This window comes from Gymnogyps californianus, chromosome 2, assembly GCF_018139145.2.
Source record: "Gymnogyps californianus isolate 813 chromosome 2, ASM1813914v2, whole genome shotgun sequence".
NCBI lineage: Eukaryota > Metazoa > Chordata > Aves > Accipitriformes > Cathartidae > Gymnogyps > Gymnogyps californianus.
Window position 1 is genome coordinate 24523225 of NC_059472.1, and position 15100 is coordinate 24538324.

Genomic DNA, 15100 nt, shown 5'->3' on the forward strand with positions numbered 1-15100 from the left:
TGCAATTACACAGGGGATGGATTTGGCTTGTAGCATTACAAATATCAGTCTAAGCAGTCCGGAGCTGAGGTTTCATTCAGCAAGTAAGCAAGGTTGGCTTGTACTTCTTTCCTTCTTCAGTCCTGTAAATCCGCCATGTACTTTCCCAGATCTCACTAGTTAGCATATAAATCTTTGGGTTTAGTATTTTAAAAAACACTTTGTTTATATTTCATTGTAATGGCACCCTTGTTAGCACATGCTCTTCTCAAGTCCTTGGACGTTTTTCCCTTTTCTCCTTACACAGAGGTATCAGTCCTGACCAACGCTATACTAATCATGTATCAAGTTATGATTGATATATCAAGCCAATAAAACAAGAACGAAAAAAAGATGTGCAGCATCTTTCAAAGTCTGGCTGTTTTCTCTGTGTTGTAGGCCATCAGCCATGGTTCTTAAAGCAGTTTCTCATAAAATAGAAAATGTTTTACAAAGAAAAAAGGGATCCTTTATTTTCTTGAAAAGTTTTGAAAATTTTCAGTTGACTCTGCTAAACAGCTGAAAAGTTTCTGATTTGTGGTACAGGTGTCCTAGAGGATGGATTTCTGCCCAGACATATTCTAAATTAAAAATCACCAGTTTTCAGTTACATTTCAGCATATCGCCTGATAGGGCACATAGAAACAGAAAGACAGACAGCACTACAGCTATATCCCTTTGTAAAGAGGGCCCATCTTCCTTCCAGAACACCATCAGCACTATAAAATTGGTTAAAAATACAGAATATATGTAAATAAAAATATAACGTAACCAATTATTACCACAGTGTTTCTCAGGAGGACAGATTTCTGTATTTTGAAGAGACAGGTTGGGGTTTTTTTTATTGTTTTCTTAGAATTTTTCATGAAGTTCCCAGTGTCCCCGAATCTCTGTATCAAATGCCTGCCCTTAGTGGATATATTCAAGGCACTGCATGGCATGCCAGGTGGGTAGTACCACTACCTGTGGATGGCACGGAACCCCAGTGGTGAGACACTCATCATGGGTCCTGCACTAGGGATGACATACATGCCTTGTAGCAAAGGCTCCTGTGAACACCAAAGATCCGATGTTCTGCTACAGTGGTCACTATACTAGCCAGACTGCTATGGCAAATGTTCTCTTGATTAGCACATACTGTAGCACATCCATGCTATTACTACATCTTATTTGTAACAATATTTGCCTTTTAGAATGAGTCAAAAACATCTCCACTTACCATTTCGCTTTGCTCTGGCAGCCCACTCAGAGACTTCATCTTGGGCTCGTCCATCTGTAAACACAATGGAGATTCGAGGGACATTTGCTGAAAATGGTCTTGCTCCTTCTGTTTCTGTGAAGCTTCTCTCAAACATTTGCTTCAGAGCCAGTCCTGTCATGGAACCTCGCCCCATGTATTTCATTTGCGATACAGCTTTCTTCATGTCTTTGGCTGAGCTGAACTGCCTTAACGTAAACTCTGTGCGAACTTCAGTGGAATACTGAAGCAAACCAACTCGAGCAGCTTTGGGTGAAATCTCAAGTGAATCCAAGATTCCCGAGACAAATTGTTTTACAATTTCAAAATTATCCTCTCCGAGACTTTTTGATCCATCAATCACGAACACCAGGTCAACTGGGCCTTCAGTGCATCCTGTGAAATAAGCAGCAGAATGTTCAGATAATGAAAAAACTCCACAAAGCTGAAAAAGGGACCTAGATACCCAGGGACTGCATAAACTCAGAGATCATCTAGAGTACCTTGTTCCTGGCTCATCCAACTTTGCCAGTGTGTCTAAATACGTTGTGTACAGTCTATATCAAAAGCTAAGAGTGTGCCTATGACCAAGAGTTTAACAAAAATATAATCACAGTGAATACTTACTGAGACATACTGCTTTGCAGAATACTACAACTCTTAAAAATACAGCAATCATCAGCAAATTTTAAGAATGACTGTTAAGTGGAGAGAACTGTATAACTGAAGAACATAGCTAGGATGTAAAGACAGAGTTGCCATCATTTTCTTCCAGGGATAGGCCAGTATGCTAACTTTACATTTGTGTAGATGACCAGCATTGAAAGACGTGGAAGAGAATCACTGGAACTGCATTTGTGTTGCAGAAGTAGCAAAAAGGTAACAGTGGTACAAAGAAATGAGTCAGTGAAGCCACACTTGTATATAAGGTGAAAATCTAGGAGTCATATTTAGAGTAGCAGGGAACAGTGAGACAAAAGCCAAAGAGCTTGGGGGAGGCTGAGCGAGAAGAGAAGGGTTAGGTAGCTTGCCCTAGAGCTTAGGATGAGGTTCAAGTCTGGGGACAAAATTCAGACAATACACATGTTTTTATAGCACAAACTTAAACCTCTAGTGGCAGAAAAACAGCTAAAAAACTACAGGTGAGAGAGTAAATGCTAGAAATGTGCCTAGCTGCTAAACATGGATCAGAATTGTTTATATAAGGTTTTTTTGCTTGTAAGTCTCTAACAATCTTGTAATTAGAAGGCTTATGTATTGCTGAAATTAACCTTTTGTGGTTTACCCATTAAAGCTAGGAGTTTGTCAGGAGACTGACAAATTTGGAGTTCTCATGCTTTTTGGCAAGTGCACACACAAAAATCAAAGCAGTTTGTAGGCACCATGCATCTATGACAAGGTTAGGGAATTTAGGGACTGGAGAATGTCTTCAAAGCTGTAGACTGGTTCTGCCAGGTGTTTTTTTTATTCTGGAAGGCAACTGCCTCCAGCAGGCATAGACTTAGTGCGCTTTGTGCAAGGGGCTGGTTGCAGAGATGCTCTGCTCCTATTTGATCAATGCAACTTCCAGGGAGAATTTGCCACGCTAAAGAAAGTAAGATTTGCATCTTAGTCTGGACCAAATTAACTTTGACCTCCACTAATCTCTGATGTTTGTACAGTAAGAATGCTGTAAGCACCATACAAGAGAGAATTGTGCAGCAGAAATTACTTTGCAGAAATTACTGAAGATGTCTGTTACCAAGTCAGTGTAGGAATAAGGCATTTTCAGCTTTAAAGCTTGGGCTTTTCTTCTGAGACAATAGCTCTATTGTAAAACTGCTGTCCAAGAATTCCTTTCTGCAGTCATCTGAGGAAAAGATGTGTCACACATACTAAGGCGATGGAAATGCAATGAATATGAATATCAGAACCACCTCAGTATCACTGCGTAAGTCAAGATAGGCTAGGAGTTCATGGTGAATGGTTTTAGTTAGGACTGAGACCAGCCATGAACATGTTACCATTCTTTTGGTAATAACAGTCTTCCCAACTAAGGCATCCATTTTTGCAGAGTAAATGTTTTTACTGAGTTCCAGTAGAAGAATTTCTCCTCCAAGTATTAAGGGGTGATGAGATAAATGCATGTCATACTCTAAGCATGTCATGTTAGAAGATAAGCAAATAGAATTGATGATATTTTAAAATGGAGTATATAAAGATAAAAGCTGCACAATATATGAATCTGATTACAGTGCACATTCCTTGATAATCAGATTTCACTTTTGCTTTTTTCCTGATGTTCGGAAAGAATTATTATCATAATTGATGCTATAGCAAAACAGCTGTTTTGTTTCAATTTGTTAGTTTTTTGCTTACGAGAGCATCAAGTTAATTGTTCAAGACATTTTCCATCACACTCGTGTATGCTTTGAGCTTTCAAATATTGTATCATTTTTGAAGTGAGGCATTTTTTGAAGTGAGGCATTTGAAGTGAGGTCAAGTAATTTTAGAAATCAAGAAACAAATGCTTTCTAAATAAAATATACTTACTTCTGCATGTTTTCTGATCCTCTTTTAGTACATATCCCTCCTGGCATTTGCAGATGTATGAATCATCATTATTAACACAAATATGTTCACAACCATGGGCAACTGATTTGCAGACATCTTTATCTAAGAAAAATTGAAATACTTATATGTATTCTATTTACCATATTTGTAAATTCAAAGACTCCAAACATGGTATTTGAAGAATGTATGACAAAGGAGTAAAACATCTTTGTTTGCTTATGTAGCAATGCCAGAGAAGAGTGGCTGACAGACATATCGAGTTACTTACTTCGACATGTTTTCCCGTCTTGTCGCAGGACAAAACCCTCATGGCACTGACAGCTGTATGAATTATTATTATTAATGCACACGTGTTCACAGCCATGGTCAATGGATTTACACAGGTCTTTATCTGAGAATTGTTAAGAGAATTTCCTTATTAGACCATTTCTCAAATGCAAAACAAGCTTTGAGTGAAATTAAGTCTGTTCTTTCTTTTACGACTGAAAAAACATATTTCCCATAAAAGTTTCAGCTACTCACTCCTGCATGTTTTCCTGTCTCGCCTCAATATAAATCCCTTGTGACACTGACATGTGTATGAATCGCCAGTTGGAACGCAGACATGTTCACAACCATGGTTGACTGTTTTGCAGATATTTTTACCTTGGAATAATGAAAATTATAGTTAGCACAGTTAGCTAGGTAAATAACTTCCACAAAATGTAAAAATTATGGCAATAATGTTCCATGAAGGAGCTCACTTCCATGAAGTTGATTCTATATTAAAGACACAAATAACACACTACCATTGCATAGTGTGTTTCATTAACAGATCAGGAAGTACAAAACAAAGATTAAACAACTTACTCCTACAAGTTTTCCCATCTTCCCTCAGTATGAAGTCCTCATGACACTTGCAGATATAGGAATCATTAGTGTTAACACAAATATGTTCACAGCCATGGTCAACTGAGTTGCAAACATCTTTATCTGAGAAGAGTGGATGGAGTTTGTGAGGTGAGGTTCATTAGGGAGAGATAATATCTTTCATTAACCAGCTCAAATAGTTGGAAATCACTAACATACATATGTGCAAACACTCACAGCCACAACACTTAAAAGCCTCAAATAAAAACATACTTTTATAGCTCAGGCTACTCACATCTACATGTCTTTCCATCTTCCTTCAGTATGAATTTTTCACGACACTTGCAGATGTAGGAATCTTCAGTATTCACACAAACTTGTTCGCAGCCATGGTTGACTGAATTGCAAACATCTTTGTCTGCAAACAGAAGAGTTGGTAGTCAACATACATCAGCAGAGGCCTTGATTATATGTGTAATTCATCAAATTAAGTTCTCATGCTACTTACTTCTGCAGGTTTTCCCATCTTCTCTCAGTAGAAACCCATCATGGCATTTGCAGATATACGAATCATCAGTATTAACACAAACATGTTCACAGCCATGGTTGACTGATTTGCAGAGATCTTTATCTGAAAACAGATGACAACTCTTGCTGGTTAATGCATTTCTACACAAGCATGAGCTGCAGATAAAAAGTATGCCAATAAATATCAGACTACTTACTTTTGCATGTTTTTCCATCTTCTCTTAGCAGGAATCCCTCCTGACACTTACAAACAAATGAATCACCAGCATTAACACAAGCATGTTCACAGCCATGGTTGACTGATTTGCAAATATCCTTGCCTGGGAATAGTTAGATCATATTTAATGTGGTTTGCTAGTTAAACTTTTTTATAAATACAAAGACCGGGGGGGTAATCCCATGAGCAAAGAAAGATGGAAGCCTGCAAACTGAAAGCAAATCTCTGGCTAGTTAAATGATAGACAGCTTAGCTTACATGGAGCATGAGTTCTTTACCATCTGAGCAGAAAGAATTGCATAGGTTGGATGGCCTCCCACTGACAATAAATCATTTGAGGATTAATCTGACTAGATTAAGGAGGAGGACTTTACATTAAGAGCAGTAAGAGTGAAAGGAGGAAATAATTTAGTACAGTCATTTAGCACAAATTCATGCTGGTAAAAACAAAATTAAGCAAAACACTACAGGACATGAAGCAAAATAATTCTTTAACATCCTTACATCAATGCCAAGAGTCTGCATAAACAAACCCCAGAAGAATAGGAACTACTCATTTAAGAGGATAAATAAAATCTAACTGGTATTGCTGAAAATTGATGGGAGGATTTGTATGACTGCAATGTTAAAACCAGTTGGTTAAAACCTCTTCAAGAAGGATAGATTGGGAGAAAGTACAGAAGGAAGTGGAGCCATCTATCAGCATTCCTTGTTTCTTTTTCACTGCAACACAAAAGAAAATATTCTCAATTGCTAATGGAGAACTACCTTTACATAGAAAGTAGAACAGTACTGACAGCCAAGTTCAGATTGACTCTTCAGCAAAATACTTAGGTTTAATGTGTAGGGAAGAAAAACTTATATTTTTAGAAGAACTTCAATCTAAGCCAAATTACCTGGAGGTCTCATGCTGCCATAACAAAAATTCCAAAAACTACTAGAGAGGACAATCTTGTAACTCAACAAGCATTACATTTAAGACATGGCAATCTAAACTAGATCCCATTATAGCAGACAAAGAAGAAATTATCATGTAAGTAAAAATTAGCATCTGCTTATACACAGCTGCGTGCAAATCAGACACATTTGTTGTTTATAAACAGAATCAAATACAAACCAGCAGCAGACATGGCTATTACTTCAAAAGGATGAATTTTACATAGCTGAAAGCAAATATGAGCCAGAGTATTTTGGGATGGGGGGGAAATAATAATAAAAAAAAAAATAAAAGAAGTGAATGATTGCACTATTTAAGGTTATTTTACTAGATATCCCCCCAAAATGTAGTCCCATAATCTAAAAAGAATGCCAGAGTAGTTAAAAAAGCAACTTCATTTAGAAAACTATGAAAAGATTAGAAAACTGTATTGGGTTTGCGTGGCAAGGTTTTGGTAGCGGGGGGGGCTACAGGGGTGGCTTCTGTGAGAAGCTGCTAGAAGCTTCCCCTATGTCCAATAAAGTTAATGCTAGTGGGTTCCAAGACGGACCCGCCGCTGGCCAAGGCCGAGCCCATCAGCAACAGTGGTAGCGCCTCTGGGATAACATATTTAAGAAAGGGAAAAAAAGTTACAGGGGAGTTGCAGTTGCAGCCAGAGACAGAGGAGTGAGAAGATGTGAGAGCAACAACTCCGCAGACACCAAGGTCAGTGAAGAAGGAGGGGGAGGAGGTGCTCCAAGCGCCGGAGCAGAGATTCCCCTGCAGCCCCTGGTGAAGACCATGGTGAGGCAGGCTGTCCCCCTGCAGCCCATGGAGGTCCACGGTGGAGCAGATATCCATCTGCAGCCCGTGGAGGACCCCACGCCGGAGCAGGTGGATGCCCGAAGGACGCTGTGACCCCGTTGGAAGCCCGCGCTGGAGCAGGCTCCTGGCAGGACCTGCGGACCCGTGGAGAGAGGAGCCCACGCTGGAGCAGGTTTGCTGGCAGGACTTGTGACCCCACGGGGGACCCACGCTGGAGCAGTCTGTTCCTGAAGGACTGCACCCCGGGGATGGTACCCATGTTGGAGCAGTTCGTGAAGAACTGTAGCCCATGGGAAGGACTCACGTTGGAGAAGTTCGTGAAGGACTGTCTCCCGTGGGAGGGACACCACGCTGGAGCAGGGGAAGAGTGTGAGTCCTCCTCCCCCTGAGGAGGAAGGAGCGGCAGAAACAACGTGTGATGAACTGACCCAAACCCCCATTCCCCGTCCCCCTGCGCCGCTCGGGGTGGGAGGAGGCAGAGAAAATCAGGAGTAAAGTTAAGCCTGGGAAGAAGGGAGGGGTGGGGGGAAGGTGTTTTAAGATTTGGTTTTATTTCTCATTATCCTGCTCCATTTTTGACTAGCAATAAATTAAACTAATTTTTCCCCAAGTTGAGTCTGTTTTGCCCGTGACGGTAATTGGTGAGTGATCTCCCTGTCCTTATCTCGACCCACGAGCCTTTCATTTTATTTTCTCCCCGTGTCCAGCTGAGGAGGGGGAGTGATAGAGCGGCTTTGGTGGGCACCTGGCATCTAGCCAGGGTCAACCCGCCACAAAAACATATAAAAAGCCTGAAGGATTTTCATCTGCTTATCATTTACAAAAGAACATGCTAAAAGGTTAAGTTAAGGAACAGGTTAAGTCATGATCTGCATGAATATACACAGTACAACACAGCGGCGATCAGAACTTCAACCCATCAAAGTAAAATGCAGCAACATCCAATGCTCAAGATTAAAACTCAACATACTCAATCTAGAAATGAAGTTCACATTTTAAAAGCTACATTTAAACCTTAAAATTGGCTGATTTTCTGAAATGTATCTTTAGTTCAAACAATAATTAATTCATACAAGTCGTATGATCTATAGAGAACAATATTCCGTTCTGACCACTACGAATCAGTGAACAATCTCCTAATAAAAGGAAAATGAAATTTCTTCTTTTATTCAAAGCTACTTACTTCGGCATGTTTTCCCATCTTGCCTTAGTACAAATCCATCATGGCATTGGCAAGTGTATGAATCGTCATTATTAACACAAAGATGTTCACAGCCATGACTGACTGATTTGCAGATGTCCTTATCTAGGAATAATTTAGATTTTATTTACTACAGTTTGATGAATGAGAACATTTCCAAAACTTTAAAGACTAAAAGTAATAGGCTCCTAGTAAATAAAGAATTTTCCTCCTTTTTGTCAGGCAAAATCCCCTATAAGAAGACCTATCTCTAACAAAATATGTTTCTTCAGTAGAACTCTGAGTGCAAAAAATACAGTAACATAAAATAACTTACTTTTACATGTTTTCTTATCTTCCCTCAATACAAAACCCTCATAGCACTGGCAAATATATGAACTATCAGTATTCACGCAAACGTGCTCACAGCCATGGTCAACAGAATTGCAAACATCTTTATCTGGAAAAAAAATAAGGTTGCCGGTATTTAAAACATGTCTACAAATGCATAGATTATAAAGGAAATCTTCTATTAAAGATAAGGATACTTACTTCTACACGTTTTTCCATCTTCCCTTAGTGCAAATCCCTCATAACACTGGCAGATGTATGACTCATCAGCATTAACACAAACATGTTCACAGCCATGGTCAACTGAACTGCAAATGTCTTTATCTGAGAATAGTTGATGATATTTGGTTAAAGCACAGCTACAGTGAATGTATTATGCCGGGAGAAGTAATAGCTTTTATTAGGTCTACTGATATCACTGGAAGAAATGGGCAAAAATTTAGGCAGGAAACACTTCTAACTCCTGGTACCTGAAAAATTGTGAGTCTTTTTTGTCTCCAGTCATATCAGTTTGGCTATTAAAATACACTATTTCTGTCCACAGAGTCTCTTACAAGCTTCCGGCAGGTATAACAATACTACTCCTATATTATAACAGTAAACTGTTGTTGTTGCATTTGTTAGAACACTTCCACAAATCTACATGCTGTAGATAAAAGTCTATGAGTAATTATCGGAGTACTTACTTCTGCATGTTTTCCCGTCTTCTCTCAGCAGAAAACCCTCATGACACTTGCAAACATACGAGTCATCTTTGTTAACACAAATATGCTCACAGCCATGGCTGACTGATTTGCAGATGTCCTGTCCTGGGAATGATTGATATAAATACAGGTTTTGAATGAAAACATGTTAAAAAAATGTAGATATCAAAAGGAAGGGTTTTCTTCTAGTAAGAAGTGAAAAAATCCTTTCTTTCCTTGCCTGATGCACATGCAAAAATGTTCAATAGATACCGGTCACTCACTTCTGCACATCTTGCCATCTTCTTTCAGTACGAATCCCTCACGACACTTGCAGATGTAGGAATTGTCAGCACTAACACAAATATGCTCACAGCCATGGTTGACTGATTTGCAGACATTTTTACCTGGGAATAATTTAATAGATAAAAAATCATGTTATTTAAGAGCAAGATGTTCAAAGTCTTACAATTCCCAGCTACTGAATGTTCTTGTCCTCGCTAGTATACTGGACTCAATCCTGCACATCATTTATAGCACCTGCTGTCTTTTTTTGTTGTAACAAAAAGGTACATCTTTCTCCTGCTAATTTTACAACGTTACTATTAAGGAAAAGTGCACTGTTCCAGTTCTAGAGGTTGTAGAATTTCACATGTCCCTAGCATGCAGATTAGTGACCCACAGGGATTTCCAAAGGCACCTAAATCCCACATCCACATTTCAAGTAAACTTTCTGGCGAGAAACAGATCTTTCTATCATCATCTTTTTATCTTCATTAATGAACCTGCTCAAACCTGAAATAGTTATTTTTTTTTTCCTCTGTGTTTAAGTTCAGAAGGTGTTTGTCATTTTTCTGTAAAGTAGGATTACAAAAGTTCAGTGTATGCAGTATTTAAGGGTAGAGAGAAAGACAAATTATATGATTCTGCTGTGAAATTCTGGAAAATTGTCAGCTATAATTCGGCAAGCAGATGTTCAGTGGGGTTTTCTGGTACAGAATTTAGATATGCATATTTCAAAATAAAATCAAATCTATTAATTAACGTTAGATAAACTAACATCTTGCTTTTGCTTTCACTTTCTTCCCCACACCCTTGCACCCCACTGCCAAGGACTTAGAATAGAATAGAATAGACTATTTCAGTTGGAAGGGCCTAAAACAATCATTTAGTCCAACTGCCTGACCACTTCAGGGCTGACCAAAAGTTAAAGCCTGTTGTTAAGGGCGTTGTCCAAATGCCTCTTAAACACTGACAGGCTCGGGGCATCGACCACCTCTCTAGGAAGCCTGTTCCAGTGTTTGACCACCCTCTCGCCAAAGAAATGCTTCCTACTGTCCAGTCTAAACCTCCCCTGGCACAACTTTGGACCATTCCCACATGTCCTATCCCTGGATCCCAGGGAGAAGAGATCAGCACCTCCCCCTCCCCTCCTCAGGAAGCTGCAGAGAGCAATGAGGTCGCCCCTCAGCCTCCTTTTCTCCAAACTAGACAAGCCCAAAGTCCTTAGCTGCTCCCCATAGCACATTCCTTCCAGCCCTGTCACCAGCTTTGTTGCCCTCTTCTGGATGCATTCAGGGACCTTAACATCCATCTTAAGTTGTGGGGCGCAGAACTGCACACAGTACTCAAGGTGAGGCTGCACCAATACTGACTACAGTGGGACAATCACCTCTTTTGACCGGCTAGTTATACTGTGTTTGATGCACCCCAGGATGCGGTTTGCCCTCTTGGCAGCCAGGGCACACTGCTGACTCCTATTGAGCCTGCTGTCGACCAGCACCCCCAGATCCCTTTCTGCAGGGCTGCTCTCCAGCCACTCCTCTCCCAATTTATACTTGTGCCCAGCATTACTCTGTCCTAGGTGCAGAATCCAGCATTTCGACTTGTTAAATTTCATCCCATTAATCATTGCCCAGTGCTCCAATCTATCTAGATCCCTCTGGACTTCTGCATGGACAGAACATTTCACTTGCTTTTAGAGTGTCAGTACTTTGAGACAATCAGAATTTGTCTCTGTTTGCATGGAATAACAAAGTAGGGTGTTGTGATACACAAACTGAGAATAAGGAGCTTTTCATTTGTCATGGTAATATCTGGATGACTTTAATTTTTTTTTTCTGTAAATGTTTTTTAACAGCAGATGTTGATGAGATCTGTGGATATTATTAGGATTACAGTTACAAAATACTTAATGCCTGTGTGTTTTTCAGAGACTTATCCATGATTCTTCTTTGATCACTTAGTGATCAAAGCTATAAAAATGGAGAAAAACTTGCAATGAATTTTTTCTTGATATCTGCCACTCATCATAACTGCATGAGGTAGTCAAATGTGTAATGCAATTATGATATCTCTTTTGCAATCATCCTTAACCCATGCTGGACAAAATGAACTTTCCATTAATGATATTGCAATCTTCATGCTGTATAAGACTTCAGAAACATTATATATTTTTGCCTTGATTTGAGAAGAAAATTACAGTTGTCCCATATAAGGATGTAAGTCAGAATAAAATAGTTTTGGATCCACAACAGTCCAATCTCAGGGCTACTTTTTAAATGGCACAGACATTTAGAGTGTGATTCAGGTGCCTAAAAGTATTGCATCCAGTACTACTGTAGATGCCTTAGCATATCCAAGATATTGACATACTGCTGGCACATATGACACCAAAGGGGAAGCTACGAACTTTTGGAATTCTCGAGCATTTAAAATGACACTGGACAGCAACATTTAGGAAATCAAATCCTACCTTACAGATTTCTTCTATATGAGTAATAACAATCTAACTCTGAGTTGCTGAATAATAACTTACGTTTACATGTTTTCCCATCGTTACGAAGCCTGTATCCTTCAAAACACTGACAAGTATAAGATCTGTCACCATTTACACATAAATGTTCACAGCCATGATCACTCAGAGCACAATAGTCAACTCCTGTAGGAGTAATTGAAGTTATTAAAAAAATTTAACAAATAATGAATCAATTATTTTTCATCTCTAGTATTTGCAAGGCATATAAGCAAGTAAATATAAATACATTGAACTGCTTAAACAATAATCCAGTTCTTATCTGATAACATACATACAGCTTCAATAAAATGTAAGAGGGCCTTGTGGTGTACTTTCCATTGGTTGCTTTAAGCAGAGTTGAGAAATCATACTTTCCTATGCTTAACATACATAGCTCAACAGAGTCCAGTCCACGTCTCAGTACTTACAAATTGAATTTAAACAAACCAAACCAAAACACTTTAGGAATGATTTTATATAAGACAGTGGCAAAGACATAAAAGCTACCTTGTGAACATTCTTCTTTAAATACAGTCTCTAAATGGCCTGATGTGAAGGTGGCAGTCCCCAGAACTCAGTTGTGCACCTGACCCAGCTGCTGTGGCAGCAAGCAGAAAACCTCTCAGGGACCTCAGTCGGCTTTGGCTTAGACGATTCAAGTTTTTGCAAAGAATTGCAAATGACAAGTACTGTCAAATATGGTCCATTTTTCATCTCAAATTTCCTAAGTGTTTCTTCTCTGTAATACAAAGACATAGGACCCGTGGGATCCTGCAGGCAGCACTTGCTACTGTCTGTTGGCTACACACACAGTGTCACTCATTTTTTTGTAATTAGTTGTCAGAGTAGAAATCTGTTTACCATTCAGGTGTTCCCACAGCTGTCTTAAGATACTTGTGCCTGTGTATATGACACCAGAATTGTAATTCCCAGATGTTTTCCCATTAGGAGTGGTATATGTTAAATGCTAATCCCTTCCATTCAACTGCTCATTCAGGAAATCCCAAAGTGCCGAAACTCTTTTCATGATAGCCCAAAAATGTCCATGAGGTTTCAACAATTCATCTGGAGCTCAGGAATAGGACAAATCTCTTTCCTATATATATATATATGAGGAGAAGGGTATGCTGGCAAGAAGAGGAGCTATTCAAAAGGGCTCAGTTTCATTGCACAGAGGGATTCCAGAAGCCACAGCACTGTTTTAATGCTGCTGATAGGTCTCCAAGTACAGCCTGGAGGAAAATAACTCAAGAGTGAAAAAAACAGCTCTTTTTACTACAAAGGAAAAGGGATTTTCCATTTGCAAGTTGATAAAACTCCATAGTTTGGCTGTTTCTAAATTTCCAGTTGTTCTTTTAGATAAATGTCTAGATAAATTGTTTCTAGTAGACCCTATCGCTGTTACATGTACACTAGTTCTGCTTTTGCATTACTGTCTGCCCCTTTCTAGAGAGCTGCAGTGGCAGACAGAAGCAAAGGCTGTCAAGGTATTGGATGGGGCTAAAAAGGTTAGCATAGAGGCAAAGACAAGGTTAAAGACAAAGGCAAATTGCCTTTGCTGATTTGCCTCACTTCTCCCTAGATCATTTTTGTGATTGAGCACTTGCAGTTTGACTTCTTTTAAAACTGTGTTGCCTGAGTGCAAGAAAAGGAGCAAACTCTGGAGCTGCTCCAACACTCCACAAGCTTGAAAAATAATGTACCTCCAAAATCTGTAGAAAAAGTGGTCAAAACCCTCTCATCAAAGAGGTCCAGGAAAAGTCAACAGGCAAAATGTATTCACGTTCTTCTTTTCCTGGCCCTTTCTATATATTATTTTTCCAGTGAAGGAGGCAATTTGGCTATCTGTAAAACTGCAATGATTCTGAATTATCATTAGATTTATAAAGGGTGGAGAGCTGTCAGGACAACTTTTGTTCACTTATTAAGGGTTCCCATGCAAAACGTAAAGCTCAGTGTGGGACTCACTTCTCCTCCTGCTCCAGGTAAGCTGATGCAGTTTGCCTGGGGGACACTGCTGTCAAGATGACCTGTCAGTCAGACACATTTGTCATGTGACTGAAAAACTGTCCTCAACACCTGGGGATGAACAGATCTTCCAAAACTTTTCTGAATTTGTGAGGATTTACAGTTATTTTGACAAGTATCCTTTCCTAAGTCCTTTTTCTGTCTGTTTTTGCTTTTAAATCATTATTAAAGTATTATTGAAATGCAGACTGTAAGAATAAATTGAAGGTGTGTCCTCTTCCCTGTATGAAAACAGAAAACTTTCCCAGGTGAGCTGAGATCAAGGAGGTTCTCACAAGACTTACGTGTGCAGGTTTTTAGGTCCTCGTTGATGACAAATCCTTCAGAGCACTGACAGACATAAGAGCCATCAGTATTTAGGCATAGTTGCTCGCAGCCATGATTGCTTTCAGCACAGTGGTCCACTCCTATTGATTTGTGTTAATAATTGAAGAAATCACATTGGAGCCTTAGATACATACACTATGACATTGTAGTTAATACACGATGTCTTTGCACAGCAAGGGAAAAAGATCAGTACAGCTTTTTATTTATGCAGTAACCCCACCTATTTGAGTAACCTGAGTTAATTAACAACACCTAAGTGAAATGAATACAACCCCACTTGGCAGATAACAGACTTGATGAAGTGCAGGTCTCCCTTGCCAAAAATCACAAAGGGAAACTAACACGAAGTGGGGTGAAGGGAGAACCTTGAAGTCCCACCTGGTCTTACCCACAGAATCATGCTTGCTTTCTTTAAAAAGCAAGACTCTCTCTTTTGTTCACCATAACATTTTCTCAGAGAGAAAGTATGAATATTAGTAACTCTTGAAATAGAAATTATGGCTTTCAGATTATTTCATAAACACTAAATTTTTTTTCAACAGGATGAGAAATCACCAATTTAAAACTTTAACCTGCCAACAGGTTCAAGCA

At 39.3% G+C, this 15100-nt stretch overlaps 1 protein-coding gene across 1 annotated transcript in view; it reads right to left on the reverse strand.

Annotated features, from left to right (window-relative positions):
* MATN2 (matrilin 2) overlaps positions 1-15100 on the reverse strand; it is a 66766-nt gene that overhangs the window by 10204 nt on the left and 41462 nt on the right. The window contains exons 9-14 of the mRNA XM_050890851.1: positions 14467-14589; positions 12176-12298; positions 9361-9483; positions 8876-8998; positions 5383-5505; positions 1238-1651 (exon numbers count right to left, since the gene is read on the reverse strand). Coding sequence (XP_050746808.1) covers positions 1238-1651; positions 5383-5505; positions 8876-8998; positions 9361-9483; positions 12176-12298; positions 14467-14589 — 1029 coding nt within the window. The remainder of the gene's footprint in view (positions 1-1237; positions 1652-5382; positions 5506-8875; positions 8999-9360; positions 9484-12175; positions 12299-14466; positions 14590-15100) is intronic.